The 16327-nt window shown below is 39.6% G+C and overlaps 1 protein-coding gene across 4 annotated transcripts in view; it reads left to right on the top strand.

Moving 5' to 3' along the window:
- The first annotated feature begins 2197 nt into the window (after window positions 1–2197).
- slx1 (Nuclease slx1) overlaps window positions 2198–16327 on the top strand; it is a 36018-nt gene continuing 21888 nt past the window's right edge. Inside the window, exons 1-3 of one of the 4 annotated variants that reach the window (XM_071679867.1) lie at window positions 2198–2233; window positions 5037–5257; window positions 5453–5504. In XM_071679867.1, the coding sequence (XP_071535968.1) occupies window positions 2213–2233; window positions 5037–5257; window positions 5453–5504 (294 nt within the window). In that variant the 5' untranslated portion in view covers window positions 2198–2212. The other 3 variants (XM_071679870.1, XM_071679869.1, XM_071679868.1) reach the window with 3 other exon arrangements.

Genomic DNA, 16327 nt, shown 5'->3' with positions numbered 1-16327 from the left:
GAAACCACACTGCTCTTCCCCAATCTGATGCTCTGTACATGCCTTCACCCTCTCAATCAATACCCTCCCATATAATTTACCAGGAATACTCAACTAACTTATACCTCTGTAATTTGAGCACTCACTCTTATCCCCTATGCCTTTGTACAATGGCACTATGCACGGATTCCGCCAATCCTCAGGCACCTCACCGTGAATCATACATACATTAAATAACCTTACCAACCAGTCAATAATGCAGTCACCCCCTTTTTTTAATAAATTCCACTGCAATACCATCCAAACCTGCTGCCTTGCCGGCTTTCATCTTCCGCAAATCTTTTACTACCTCTTCTCTGTTTACCAAATCATTTTCCCTAACCCTCTCACTTTGCACACCACCTCGACCAAAACACCCTGTATCTGCCACTCTATCATCAAACACATTCAACAAACCTTCAAAATACTCACTCCATCTCCTTCTCACATCACCACTACTTGTTATCACCTCCTCATTTGCGCCCTTCACTGAAGTTCCCATTTGCTCCCTTGTCGTATATATATTCCCCGTGGACTTATGGGAATAAGTTTCCCCTATCCCTGGGGATAGGGGAGAAAGAATACTTCCCACGTATTCCCTGCGTGTCGTAGAAGGCGACTAAAAGGGGAGAGAGCGGGGGGCTGGAAATCCTCCCCTTTTTTTTTTTTTTTTTTTTTTTTGATTTTCCAAAAGAAGGAACAGAGAAGGGGGCCAGGTAAGGATATTCCCTCACAGGCCCAGTCCTCTGTTCTTAATGCTACCTTGCTAACGCGGGAAATGGCGAATAGTTTGAAAGAAGGAAAGAAAAAGATGTGTGTGTGTGTGTATGAGTGGATGGGCCATTCTTCGTCTTTTTTCCTGGCGCTACCTCTCTGACGTGGTAAACGGCGATCAAGTATTATCATTATCATTATTGTTATTATTATTATTATTATTCTTATCATTATTATTATTATCATTATTATTATTATTATTATTATCATTATTATTATTATTATCATTTTATTGTTGTTATGGTAATAATAATGATAATAATAATAATAATAATAATAATAATAATAATAATAATAATAATAATAGTAATAATAATAGTAATAATAATGATAATAATGATAATAATAATAGTAATAATAATGATGATAATAATAATAATAATAATAATAATAATAATGATAATAATAATAATAATAATGTGAGTTTGTTGGGTGTTCCTGGAGAGTTATGTGGAGGGGTATTGATTGAGAGGGTGAAGGCAATAATAAATATATATATATATATATATATATATATATATATATATATATATATATATATATATATATATATATATATATATATATATATATATATATATATTATCCCTGGGGATAGGGGATTAAGAATACTTCCCACGTATTTCCTGCATGTCGTAAAAGGCGACTAAAAGGGGAGGGAGCGGGAGGCTGGAAATCCTCCCCTCTCGTTTTTTTTTTTCTTCTTTTTTAATTTTCCAGAAGAAGGTACAGAGAGGTGGGCCAGGTGAGGATATTCCACAAAGGCCCAGTCCTCTGTTCTTAACGCTACCTCGCTAACGCGGGAAATGGTGAATAGTTTGAAAAAAAAAAAAATGATAATAATAATGATAATAATAATAATGATAATAATAATAATAATAATAATAATAATAATAATAACAATAATATTAATAATAATGATAATAATGATAAGAGAAATTAAATTAGAAACGTTAGAAGATGTACAGAATTATAGTATAAGGGTAGCGGATGAATTTGATTAACTGGTTTAATAGATACAAAAATCGACATCATACAAAAGTATAAAAAAAAGTTGTATGATAGATATATTTTAATAGATGGGGGCCCTACGAAAGTAAAACCCTCTCCCTGTAAAGCATATAAAAGAAATTACATGCAATAGCGATGTTGAACGGAGCAATTTATAATCATTTACGTTTTATCTGATTTAGAATACTATTATTCAATACAGAAAAACTTGTATTGTCATCACTGTGGTAAGCTTGAGGAAAAATATAATTCAATAAAAAAGAATGATGTTTTCAGCAAATCTATATTCAGCTCTTTACGTTTCAAAATTAATTTCGATAAAAGAGCTCGGAAAATAATTCAATCACGAAAAGAAAAGTTGACATAAGATGTACTCTGATTTAAATGGGTATTGTAAATATTTATAGACATGTTCCTTGGGATTCGAGAGGTAAATAAACAGATGTTCAAAACAATATATCAAGCACTATGCATAAGAAGTGTACCTTAGTTTTTAATCTTTTCAAGGAGATAAAACCACATAATACAACAAAAGACAAAACGTAAAGTTGTGTGAAGATTTATGGAGAGAAACTGTGGGTTAAGTAGAATTGAATGGACGTGTGGTGGTCATTTGCAGTACATTATCCTGGGTGAATTGGACATGTAACAGTCATCAGGGACAGAGTTGCTGTTAAACAACAGGTACTCTTGATACTCAGCACGAGCAGAGAAGCTTAGTAAACTATATGAAGAGGTAACTTTCAACAAAACTGGTGCCACCATTGTAAATGGAAGGAATCAACGGAATTTTAGTTTTTTTCTTTTTTTTTTTCATTTGCCGGACGTATGTATTTCTAGACTGGATTCCTTATACTCTTAGAGTTGATATAGAGTTTGGGATTTTAGGTTTAACTCCTCCTACCCCAGCAATTTATAGTTCCTTTAAACTGGGTAGAGCTTTAATAGAAGGAAATTGTAGGACAGAGGCTTTATTTATTAGTAGTCGAGGGTGGAGAGAATCTGTTAGAACCACTTTGGGCAAAATTTATGGGTTAGAACATGAACAGGAGAGACACCTATGGTGGTTTGACGTCATTTTCTAGTGTCCTTGTGCTTCACATAAGAACATTAGAAAAGTAAGTTTCCTGCAGACACTGTTTCCCTTCTAAGACAAATGATCTATGGTACAATTAACTAGTTTGCTTGTTTTTGATAATGGAATTCTACTAATGACAAAAACCACTGGACATTTGTAAAGTGAAAATAGGCAGTTTATCTTTGTATATGTATGTTTGCTGTTATTTTGCATTACTGTTACTTTTGTATTATATAACCCCACGTTTTCTCTTTCCATTTATAACCATATGACTTACGAGTTTTTTTATATTGGAAGATTGGGTATAAGAGGGAATAAGGAAATCCGACTCAGATTGCTCCTTACTGTGATAACAATGATCAAATCATAATCCTTAAAAATGGGTAAATTGCTGACTATGATATTTTTAGTAAGCTGTGAAATTTTACAAGGTTTAGATAATAGTAGAGGTTTACTGTAGGGGCATCACAGAGACATATCAATGGACTCCCTCATTTTAGGAGTGATTCAGACCAAAACTGATATCATTATGAAATCCATATGTGATACATGAGAATCATGGGAGGGCTATGAAGTTCATTGAAAATGTATGGTGTTAAGAATCATCAGGACCCAAGAAATTCGACATGAGATTTGATGATTATAAATTTTAAGGTTATAGATTTAAAGAGCAAAGCTGAGCTATTTATGAAGTTTATTTATTGTAACAGTACATATCATTTACAGGGGGGGGGCATTTTCTTTTTTTTTGTTGTAGGCTACAGTCCAGGACAAAAGTGCACATCAAGGCCAGGCCCTAATTGAAATATAGTGAGGTTAATCAAAGGGAAAAAGAAGAGATAGAAAAATATTTAAGAAATTTAGAGGAAGTGAAAAACCTGTCTTTCAACACGTGCCAGGTCCTAGTTATTGGAAAAGACTTGAGAGGGTACAGAGATCCAAAGCTTTAAGTTGTTGGGGAAGAAACAGTTATCAAGATAGCCCACCCTTGAGTTGCCAACAGCCACACAGTAATCATGTGATGCAACAGGTTGCTGAGTAATGCATGGTCTAGCTAGCATGATTTAGAGCATCAATTTTTATTCTGAAATGATAGATGAGTTATAAAGGGGAAATCTATGAATAGCAGGAAAATTTTAGAATTTTTTGTAAAAATAGGTGAAACACTTGCAGAAAGCAATGAACCAATGAAAACATCCCAAAACAGCTGAGATTTTTTTTCTATCAAAATTTTCAGTGTTTTAGCAGGCATGCCAAGTCTTCCACGCTGTGGGCATGGAGAATTATGCAGTTAGCAAAGGTCTCCCACACCCCTGTCAAGGGACATAATTCTCCCAAAATGTATCTACTCAGCACTAACAAGCACTACTGCAGGTGGCAATGTGGACATCAGACATTCAGTTTTTAACATTTTTGATCTAAGATCTTGACTATAGTGGATTTATATACTAATCATTTAAATGTGAATGAAATTCTGCTTGTGGTTCAGTGTATGTGTACTTCGGTATTCTTAGCAACATTTTAAGGATGAAGCTAATGACATTTTCATATATGACATGCAAGAGTGCATATAGGCCATCCAGTTGGCATCCTGATATTCTTGGCATTGTATGGTAGCCTCTTATTACTCTCTTAGTTCTAAATTATTTCTGCATTGTGAGTGCATGTCAACTGATCTTTAAGCATGTTGGTTCACTCAATCTGGAATTTTGTTCTATTCTGGAAAGAACCTTGAATTTGGCTGAACATATTTATGTGGTCCAGTCTACTCGAATCTCCTGCTTTCAAGATCTTTCAACTTTTCATCCCTGTGATAGTCAAAATATACCAGACAATCCATAATTTGAGCATCACGCCAAGTGCATAAAAGATGTAAACATGTTTTAGGCAATTTAGGCATGCATGGGATAGAATGAATTGGAGTGATGTGGTATACATGGGGCAACACAGTCAGTGGACTGAACCAGGGAGTATGATGTTGTCAGCAAAAGCCATGGTAAGGCCTGAAGGGCCTATTCATGGATATGGGGCTGTGGTTTTGATGCATTGTACATGAGAGTTGAAGTGTGGATGTAAACAAATGAGGCCATATCTTTCTATATTTCCAGCACTACCTTGTGGCAAACAAGTATGAAAAACATTTTCTTTTTTTCAGATTCCTGCATTGCTCAGAGATTTTATAGAGCACTTTAGAATGGCTGAAGGAGCAGAGGTTGTAGAGGACTTTTATGGTGTCTACTTGTTGTACTGCATTAATCCACAGTATAAAGGCTCCACATACATTGGATTTACTGTAGACCCCAACCGACGCATCAAGCAACATAACCGAGGAGTGAAATCGGGTGGAGCATATAGGACCAGCTATAGGGGCCCATGGTAGATAAGACTAGTAATTATGTATGTAATAAACCAAAGAACATGTAAGATAGAAAATATTCCAAAACTGGTATCAAGGAAAATTCTGGATGTTACCATTTTACATAAGGTAAAATAGCATATTAAGTACGATGGTACAGCACAGATTAGTATTTTTAAGAAACAGTAGTATTAAAATCATGTACTTTATTTCAGGGAAATGGTGCTGATTATCCATGGATTTCCCAATGATATTTCTGCACTGCGAGTAAGTATGCACTACTCTTATATATATGCTTACCTTCCTTCCCACAGTGCTCCAGAAGCTGGCCATATCCATTAGGTAGGACCACTTACATATAACTTACCTTCCTTCCCCAGGAGTCCCTATTATCTTCATTAGGGTTTCCTCAGTGTTCAGGAAGTTAGCCACAACCACAGGGGCAAAGCCACAGGTCATACAGTGTTGTATTTGTTGTATGTGTTTTGTGAAGGGAGAGTGTTGGGCAATTGAAAAGTAATTGTCTTCATAGTGGTAGTTGCATTCTGGGTATGAAGGGTCTTGAGATATGTTGATTTGGTGTAAGTAGTGTTGTAGGGATGTTATGTTCAGAGCATAGATGAGACAAATGCAACTCATATTTGTTCAGGGAATGTGGCTTCAGATGGATGTATCTGGTGGGGTGTATAATGAGTTTACTGCTGCATTGCCAAAAATGTCAGTTCTCCATCAAAATATAAAAATTGTAATGGATCAATTTTTTTATTCTTTTTTATCAAGGCTAAACTGTATGATTTCCATATCTGGCTTTATTTAATGTTTCTTAAAAAAAGGGGTAACTGGGGGGGGATGAAAAATTCGAGTATTTGTGGGTGATGCCAGCCGAATAGTATTAATGTCCTCAAGTGTAACAGATATTTTAACTGTGTATGCTAATGATGATGAACGAATTATGAAGGATGCACTCCAAGTGTTAACTCCACCCTTCCATCTCCAGTTCGATCGCCCCCTTTTCTTTGTTCCTTCCACTTATGACACATATATCCTCTTTGTCAGCCTTTTCCCACATTCTGAAATGCTTTGTGAAGTATCTTAAAGATATATGGTAAGGAAGGAAAGCTGCTAGAAGCAGTGATGCATTTTTATCAAGGGTGTAAGGCATGTGTATGAGTAGGAAGATTGAAGAGTGAATGTTTTATACACCTGGGAGTGGACATGGCAAGGAATGGAACCATGGAAATGGAAGTGAGTCATAGGTGAAGGAGTGGACAAAGGATAGAATGTGTGGAAAGAGAGAAATTTATCTGGGGGTAAAAATGGGAATGTTTGAAAGTATAGTAGTTACAACAATGTATGGTTGTGAGGCATGGATTACAGATAAGGCTATGTGGAGGTGCATGGATGTGTTGGAAATGAAGTGTTTGATGACAATCTGTGGTGTAAGGTTATTTGATCAAGTAAGTAATGAAAGGGTAAGAGAGGGGATGGTAATGAAAAGAGTGGTTGAGAGGGATGAAGGGGTTCTAAAATGGTTTGGACTTATGAGAAAATGAGTGAGGAAAGATTGACTAAGAGGAAATATGTGTCAGAAATGGAAGGAACAAGGAGAATGGGGAGACCAAACTGGCATTGGATGGATTGAGTGAAAAAGATTTTGAGCAATTTGGGCCTGAATGTGCCGGTCGGCAAAAGGCGTGCTTGGGATAGTATGAATTGGAGCAATGTGGTATACTGGGGCCGACGTGCTGTTAATGGACTGAGCCAGGACATATGAATCATGTGGGTTAAACCATAGAAAGTTCTGTGGGGCTTGGTCATGGATAGAGAGCTGTGATTTTGGTCCATTGCACATGACAATTACAGAATGGAGGTGAGTTGGTTTGGCCTTCCTTCACCTGTTTCTGGCTCTGTGGAAGGTATTGAGAATATATGGTGTGGGAGGCAAGTTGTTAGAAGCAGTGAAAAGTTTTTATCAAAGATGTAAGGCATGTGTATGTGTAGGAAGAGAGGAAAGTGATTGGTTTTCAGTGAATGTTGGTTTGCGACAGGGGTGCGTGATGTCCCCATGGTTGTTTAATTTGTTTATGGATGGGGTAGTTAGGCAGGTGAATACAAGAGTTTTGGAAAGAGGGGCAAGTATACAGTCTGTTGTGGATGAGAGAGCTTGGCAAATGAGTCAGTTGTTCGCTGATGATACAGTGCTGGTGGCTGATTCGGGTGAGAAACTGCAGAAGTTGGTGACTGAGTTTGGTAAAGTGTGTGAAAGAAGAAAGTTGAGAGTAAATATGAATAAGAGCAAGGTTATTAGGTACAGTAGGGTTGAGGGACAAGTCAATTGGGAGGTAAGTTTGAATGGAGAAAAACTGGAGGAAGTGAAGTGTTTTAGATATCTGGGAGTGGATTTGGCAGCGGATGGAACCATGGAAACAGAAGTGAATCATAGGGTGGGGGAGGGAGCAAAAGTTCTGGGAGCGTTGAAGAATGTGTGGAAGTCGAGAACATTATCTCGGAAAGCAAAAATGGGTATGTTTGAAGGAATAGTGGTTCCAACAATGTTATATGGTTGCGAGGCGTGGGCTATAAATAGAGTTGTGCAGAGGAGGGTGGATGTGCTGGAAATGAGATGTTTGAGGACAATATGTGGTGTGAGGTGGTTTGATCGAGTAAGTAATGAAAGGGTAAGAGAGATGTGTGGTAATAAAAAGAGTGTGGTTGAGAGAGCAGAAGAGGGTGTTTTGAAGTGGTTTGGCCACATGGAGAGAATGAGTGAGGAAAGATTACCAAGAGGATATATGTGTCAGAGGTGGAGGGAACGAGAAGTGGGAGACCAAATTGGAGGCGGAAAGATGTAATGAAAAAGATTTTGGGTGATCGGGGCCTGAACATGCAGGAGGGTGAAAGGCGTGTAAGGAATAGAGTGAATTGGAACGATGTGGTATACCGGGGGCAACATGCTGTCAATGGATTGAACCAGGGCATATGAAGCATCTGGGGTAAACCATGGAAAGATTTTTTTGGGACCTGGATGTGGAAAGGGAGCTGTGGTTTCGGTGCATTATACATGACAGCTAGAGACTGAGTGTGAATGAATGTGGCCTTTGTTGTCTTTTCCTAGCACTACCACACGCACATGCGGGGGAGGGGGTTGTCATTTCACATGTGGTGGGATGGCAACGGGAATGAATAAGGGCAGACAGTATGAATTATGTACATGTGTATATATGTATATGTCTGTGTGTGCATATATATGTATACGTTGAGATGTATAGGTATGTATATGTGGGTTTGTGGACATGTATGTATATACATGTGTATGTGAGTGGGTTGGGCCGTTCTTTCGTCTGTTTCCTTGTGCTACCTCAGTAACATAGGAGACAGCGACAAAGTATGATAAAAAAAAGATATATATATATATATATATATATATATATATATATATTTTTTTTCTTTTTTTCATACTATTTGCCATTTCCCGCGTTAGCGAGGTAGCGTTAACAACAGAGAACTGGGCCTTAGAGGGAATATCCTCACCTGACCCCCTTCTCTGTTCCTTCTTTTGGAAAATTAAAAAAAAAAACAAGAAAGGGGAGGATTTCCAGCCACCTGCTCCCTCCCCTTTTAGTCGCCTTCTACGACACGCAGGGAATACGTGGGAAGTATTCTTTCTCCCCTATCCCCATATATATATATCCCTATATATATATATATATATATATATATATATATATATATATATATATATATATATATATATTATTTTTTTTTTTATTATACTTTGTCGCTGTCTCCCGCGTTTGCGAGGTAACGCAAGGAAACAGACGAAAGAAATGGCCCAACCCCGCCCCATACACATGTATATACATATGTCCACACACGCAAATATACATACCTACACAGCTTTCCATGGTTTACCCCAGACGCTTCACGTGCCTTGATTCAATCCACTGACAGCACGTCAACCCCGGTATACCACATCGCTCCAATTCACTCTATTCCTTGCCCTCCTTTCACCCTCCTGCATGTTCAGGCCCCGATCACACAAAATCTTTTTCACTCCATCTTTCCACCTCCAATTTGGTCTCCCTCTTCTCCTCGTTCCCTCCACCTCCGACACATATATCCTCTTGGTCAATCTTTCCTCACTCATTCTCTCCATGAGTCCAAACCTCTTCAAAACACCCTCTTCTGCTCTCTCAACCACGCTCTTTTTATTTCCACACATCTCTCTTACCCTTACGTTACTCACTCGATCAAACCACCTCACACCACACATTGTCCTCAAACATCTCATTTCCAGCACCTCCATCCTCCTGCGCACAACTCTATCCATAGCCCACGCCTCGCAACCATACAACATTGTTGGAACCACTATTCCTTCAAACATACCCATTTTTGCTTTCCGAGATAATGTTCTCGACTTCCACACATTCTTCAAGGCCCCCAGAATTTTCGCCCCCTCCCCCACCCTATGATCCACTTCCGATTCCATGGTTCCATCCGCTGCCAGATCCACTCCCAGATATCTAAAACACTTCACTTCCTCCAGTTTTTCTCCATTCAAACTCACCTCCCAATTGACTTGACCTTCAACCCTACTGTACCTAATAACCTTGCTCTTATTCACATTTACTCTTAACTTTCTTCTTCCACACACTTTACCAAACTCAGTCACCAGCTTCTGCAGTTTCTCACATGAATCAGCCACCAGCGCTGTATCATCAGCGAACAACAACTGACTCACTTCCCAAGCTCTCTCATCCCCAACAGACTTCATACTTGCCCCTCTTTCCAAAACTCTTGCATTTATCTCCCTAACAACCCCATCCATAAACAAATTAAACAACCATGGAGACATCACACACCCCTGCCGCAAACCTACATTCACTGAGAACCAATCACTTTCCTCTCTTCCTACACGTACACATGCCTTACATCCTCGATAAAAACTTTTCACTGCTTCTAACAACTTTCCTCCCACACCATATATTCTTAATACCTTCCACAGAGCATCTCTATCAACTCTATCATATGCCTTCTCCAGATCCATAAATGCTACATACAAATCCATATGCTTTTCTAAGTATTTCTCACATACATTCTTCAAAGCAAACACCTGATCCACACATCCTCTACCACTTCTGAAACCACACTGCTCTTCCCCAATCTGATGCTCTGTACATGCCTTCACCCTCTCAATCAATACCCTCCCATATAATTTACCAGGAATACTCAACAAACTTATACCTCTGTAATTTGAGCACTCACTCTTATCCCCTTTGCCTTTGTACAATGGCACTATGCACGCATTCCGCCAATCCTCAGGCACCTCACCATGAGTCATACATACATTAAATAACCTTACCAACCAGTCAACAATACAGTCACCCCCTTTTTTAATAAATTCCACTGCAATACCATCCAAACCTGCTGCCTTGCCGGCTTTCATCTTCCGCAAAGCTTTCACTACCTCTTCTCTGTTTACCAAATCATTTTCCCTAACCCTCTCACTTTGCACACCACCTCGACCAAAACACCCTATATCTGCCACTCTATCATCAAACACATTCAACAAACCTTCAAAATACTCACTCCATCTCCTTCTCACATCACCACTACTTGTTATCACCTCCCCATTTGCGCCCTTCACTGAAGTTCCCATTTGCTCCCTTGTCTTACGCACTTTATTTACCTCCTTCCAGAACATCTTTTTATTCTCCCTAAAATTTAATGATACTCTCTCACCCCAACTCTCATTTGCCCTTTTTTTCACCTCTTGCACCTTTCTCTTGACCTCCTGTCTCTTTCTTTTATACATCTCCCACTCAATTGCATTTTTTCCCTGCAAAAATCGTCCAAATGCCTCTCTCTTCTCTTTCACTAATACTCTTACTTCTTCATCCCACCACTCACTACCCCTTCTAATCAACCCACCTCCCACTCTTCTCATGCCACAAGCATCTTTTGTGCAATCCATCACTGATTCCCTAAATACATCCCATTCCTCCCCCACTCCCCTTACTTCCATTGTTCTCACCTATATATATATATATATATATATATATATATATATATATATATATATATATATATATATATATATATATATATATAGTGAGTGGTGGGATGAAGAAGTAAGAGTATTAGTGAAAGAGAAGAGAGAGGCATTTGGACGATTTTTGCAGGGAAAAAATGAAATTGAGTGGGAGATGTATAAGAGAAAGAGACAGGAGGTCAAGAGAAAGGTGCAAGAGGTGAAAAAAAGTGCAAATGAGAGTTGGGGTGAGAGAGTATCATTAAATTTTAGGGAGAATAAAAAGATGTTCTAGAAGGAGGTAAATAAAGTGCGTACGACAAGGGAGCAAATGGGAACTTCAGTAAAGGGCGCAAATGGGAGGTGATAGCAAGTAGTGGTGATGTGAGAAGGAGATGGAGTGAGTATTTTGAAGGTTTGTTGAATGTGTTTGATGATAGAGTGGCAGATATAGGGTGTTTTGGTCGAGGTGGTGTGCAAAGTGAGAGGGTTAGGGAAAATGATTTGGTAAACAGAGAAGAGGTAGTAAAAGCTTTGCGGAAGATGAAAGCCGGCAAGGCAGCGGGTTTGGATGGTATTGCAGTGGAATTTATTAAAAAAGGGGGTGACTGTATTGTTGACTGGTTGGTAAGGTTATTTGATGTATGTATGACTCATGGTGAGGTGCCTGAGGATTGGCGGAATGCGTGCATAGTGCCATTGTACAAAGGCAAAGGGGATAAGAGTGAGTGCTCAAATTACAGAGGTATAAGTTTGTTGAGTATTCCTGGTAAATTATATGGGAGGATATTGATTGAGAGGGTGAAGGCATGTACAGAGCATCAGATTGGGGAAGAGCAGTGTGGTTTCAGAAGTGGTAGAGGATGTGTGGATCAGGTGTTTGCTTTGAAGAATGTATGTGAGAAATACTTAGAAAAGCAAATGGATTTGTATGTAGCATTTATGGATCTGGAGAAGGCATATGATAGAGTTGATAGAGATGCTCTGTGGAAGGTATTGAGAATATATGGTGTGGGAGGCAAGTTGTTAGAAGCAGTGAAAAGTTCTTATCAAAGATGTAAGGCATGTGTATGTGTAGGAAGAGAGGAAAGTGATTGGTTTTCAGTGAATGTTGGTTTGCGACAGGGGTGCGTGATGTCCCCATGGTTGTTTAATTTGTTTATGGATGGGGTAGTTAGGCAGGTGAATACAAGAGTTTTGGAAAGAGGGGCAAGTATACAGTCTGTTGTGGATGAGAGAGCTTGGCAAATGAGTCAGTTGTTCGCTGATGATACAGTGCTGGTGGCTGATTCGGGTGAGAAACTGCAGAAGTTGGTGACTGAGTTTGGTAAAGTGTGTGAAAGAAGAAAGTTGAGAGTAAATATGAATAAGAGCAAGGTTATTAGGTACAGTAGGGTTGAGGGACAAGTCAATTGGGAGGTAAGTTTGAATGGAGAAAAACTGGAGGAAGTGAAGTGTTTTAGATATCTGGGAGTGGATTTGGCAGCGGATGGAACCATGGAAACAGAAGTGAATCATAGGGTGGGGGAGGGAGCAAAAGTTCTGGGAGCGTTGAAGAATGTGTGGAAGTCGAGAACATTATCTCGGAAAGCAAAAATGGGTATGTTTGAAGGAATAGTGGTTCCAACAATGTTATATGGTTGCGAGGCGTGGGCTATAAATAGAGTTGTGCAGAGGAGGGTGGATGTGCTGGAAATGAGATGTTTGAGGACAATATGTGGTGTGAGGTGGTTTGATCGAGTAAGTAATGAAAGGGTAAGAGAGATGTGTGGTAATAAAAAGAGTGTGGTTGAGAGAGCAGAAGAGGGTGTTTTGAAGTGGTTTGGCCACATGGAGAGAATGAGTGAGGAAAGATTACCAAGAGGATATATGTGTCAGAGGTGGAGGGAACGAGAAGTGGGAGACCAAATTGGAGGCGGAAAGATGTAATGAAAAAGATTTTGGGTGATCGGGGCCTGAACATGCAGGAGGGTGAAAGGCGTGTAAGGAATAGAGTGAATTGGAACGATGTGGTATACCGGGGGCAACATGCTGTCAATGGATTGAACCAGGGCATATGAAGCATCTGGGGTAAACCATGGAAAGATTTTTTTGGGACCTGGATGTGGAAAGGGAGCTGTGGTTTCGGTGCATTATACATGACAGCTAGAGACTGAGTGTGAATGAATGTGGCCTTTGTTGTCTTTTCCTAGCACTACCACACGCACATGCGGGGGAGGGGGTTGTCATTTCACATGTGGTGGGATGGCAACGGGAATGAATAAGGGCAGACAGTATGAATTATGTACATGTGTATATATGTATATGTCTGTGTGTGCATATATATGTATACGTTGAGATGTATAGGTATGTATATGTGGGTTTGTGGACATGTATGTATATACATGTGTATGTGAGTGGGTTGGGCCGTTCTTTCGTCTGTTTCCTTGTGCTACCTCAGTAACATAGGAGACAGCGACAAAGTATGATAAAAAAAAGATATATATATATATATATATATATATATATATATATATTTTTTTTCTTTTTTTCATACTATTTGCCATTTCCCGCGTTAGCGAGGTAGCGTTAACAACAGAGAACTGGGCCTTAGAGGGAATATCCTCACCTGACCCCCTTCTCTGTTCCTTCTTTTGGAAAATTAAAAAAAAAAACAAGAAAGGGGAGGATTTCCAGCCACCTGCTCCCTCCCCTTTTAGTCGCCTTCTACGACACGCAGGGAATACGTGGGAAGTATTCTTTCTCCCCTATCCCCATATATATATATCCCTATATATATATATATATATATATATATATATATATATATATATATATATATATATATATATATTATTTTTTTTTTTATTATACTTTGTCGCTGTCTCCCGCGTTTGCGAGGTAACGCAAGGAAACAGACGAAAGAAATGGCCCAACCCCGCCCCATACACATGTATATACATATGTCCACACACGCAAATATACATACCTACACAGCTTTCCATGGTTTACCCCAGACGCTTCACGTGCCTTGATTCAATCCACTGACAGCACGTCAACCCCGGTATACCACATCGCTCCAATTCACTCTATTCCTTGCCCTCCTTTCACCCTCCTGCATGTTCAGGCCCCGATCACACAAAATCTTTTTCACTCCATCTTTCCACCTCCAATTTGGTCTCCCTCTTCTCCTCGTTCCCTCCACCTCCGACACATATATCCTCTTGGTCAATCTTTCCTCACTCATTCTCTCCATGAGTCCAAACCTCTTCAAAACACCCTCTTCTGCTCTCTCAACCACGCTCTTTTTATTTCCACACATCTCTCTTACCCTTACGTTACTCACTCGATCAAACCACCTCACACCACACATTGTCCTCAAACATCTCATTTCCAGCACCTCCATCCTCCTGCGCACAACTCTATCCATAGCCCACGCCTCGCAACCATACAACATTGTTGGAACCACTATTCCTTCAAACATACCCATTTTTGCTTTCCGAGATAATGTTCTCGACTTCCACACATTCTTCAAGGCCCCCAGAATTTTCGCCCCCTCCCCCACCCTATGATCCACTTCCGATTCCATGGTTCCATCCGCTGCCAGATCCACTCCCAGATATCTAAAACACTTCACTTCCTCCAGTTTTTCTCCATTCAAACTCACCTCCCAATTGACTTGACCTTCAACCCTACTGTACCTAATAACCTTGCTCTTATTCACATTTACTCTTAACTTTCTTCTTCCACACACTTTACCAAACTCAGTCACCAGCTTCTGCAGTTTCTCACATGAATCAGCCACCAGCGCTGTATCATCAGCGAACAACAACTGACTCACTTCCCAAGCTCTCTCATCCCCAACAGACTTCATACTTGCCCCTCTTTCCAAAACTCTTGCATTTATCTCCCTAACAACCCCATCCATAAACAAATTAAACAACCATGGAGACATCACACACCCCTGCCGCAAACCTACATTCACTGAGAACCAATCACTTTCCTCTCTTCCTACACGTACACATGCCTTACATCCTCGATAAAAACTTTTCACTGCTTCTAACAACTTTCCTCCCACACCATATATTCTTAATACCTTCCACAGAGCATCTCTATCAACTCTATCATATGCCTTCTCCAGATCCATAAATGCTACATACAAATCCATATGCTTTTCTAAGTATTTCTCACATACATTCTTCAAAGCAAACACCTGATCCACACATCCTCTACCACTTCTGAAACCACACTGCTCTTCCCCAATCTGATGCTCTGTACATGCCTTCACCCTCTCAATCAATACCCTCCCATATAATTTACCAGGAATACTCAACAAACTTATACCTCTGTAATTTGAGCACTCACTCTTATCCCCTTTGCCTTTGTACAATGGCACTATGCACGCATTCCGCCAATCCTCAGGCACCTCACCATGAGTCATACATACATTAAATAACCTTACCAACCAGTCAACAATACAGTCACCCCCTTTTTTAATAAATTCCACTGCAATACCATCCAAACCTGCTGCCTTGCCGGCTTTCATCTTCCGCAAAGCTTTCACTACCTCTTCTCTGTTTACCAAATCATTTTCCCTAACCCTCTCACTTTGCACACCACCTCGACCAAAACACCCTATATCTGCCACTCTATCATCAAACACATTCAACAAACCTTCAAAATACTCACTCCATCTCCTTCTCACATCACCACTACTTGTTATCACCTCCCCATTTGCGCCCTTCACTGAAGTTCCCATTTGCTCCCTTGTCTTACGCACTTTATTTACCTCCTTCCAGAACATCTTTTTATTCTCCCTAAAATTTAATGATACTCTCTCACCCCAACTCTCATTTGCCCTTTTTTTCACCTCTTGCACCTTTCTCTTGACCTCCTGTCTCTTTCTTTTATACATCTCCCACTCAATTGCATTTTTTCCCTGCAAAAATCGTCCAAATGCCTCTCTCTTCTCTTTCACTAATACTCTTACTTCTTCATCCCACCACTCACTACCCCTTCTAATCAACCCACCTCCCACTCTTCTCATGCCACAAGCATCTTTTGTGCAATCCATCACTGA

The sequence above is a fragment of the Panulirus ornatus genome, chromosome 30, assembly GCF_036320965.1.
Source record: "Panulirus ornatus isolate Po-2019 chromosome 30, ASM3632096v1, whole genome shotgun sequence".
Classification (NCBI taxonomy): domain Eukaryota; kingdom Metazoa; phylum Arthropoda; class Malacostraca; order Decapoda; family Palinuridae; genus Panulirus; species Panulirus ornatus.
The sequence above is the reverse complement of the archived record's forward strand: the minus strand, read 5'-3'. Positions and strand labels throughout refer to the sequence as shown.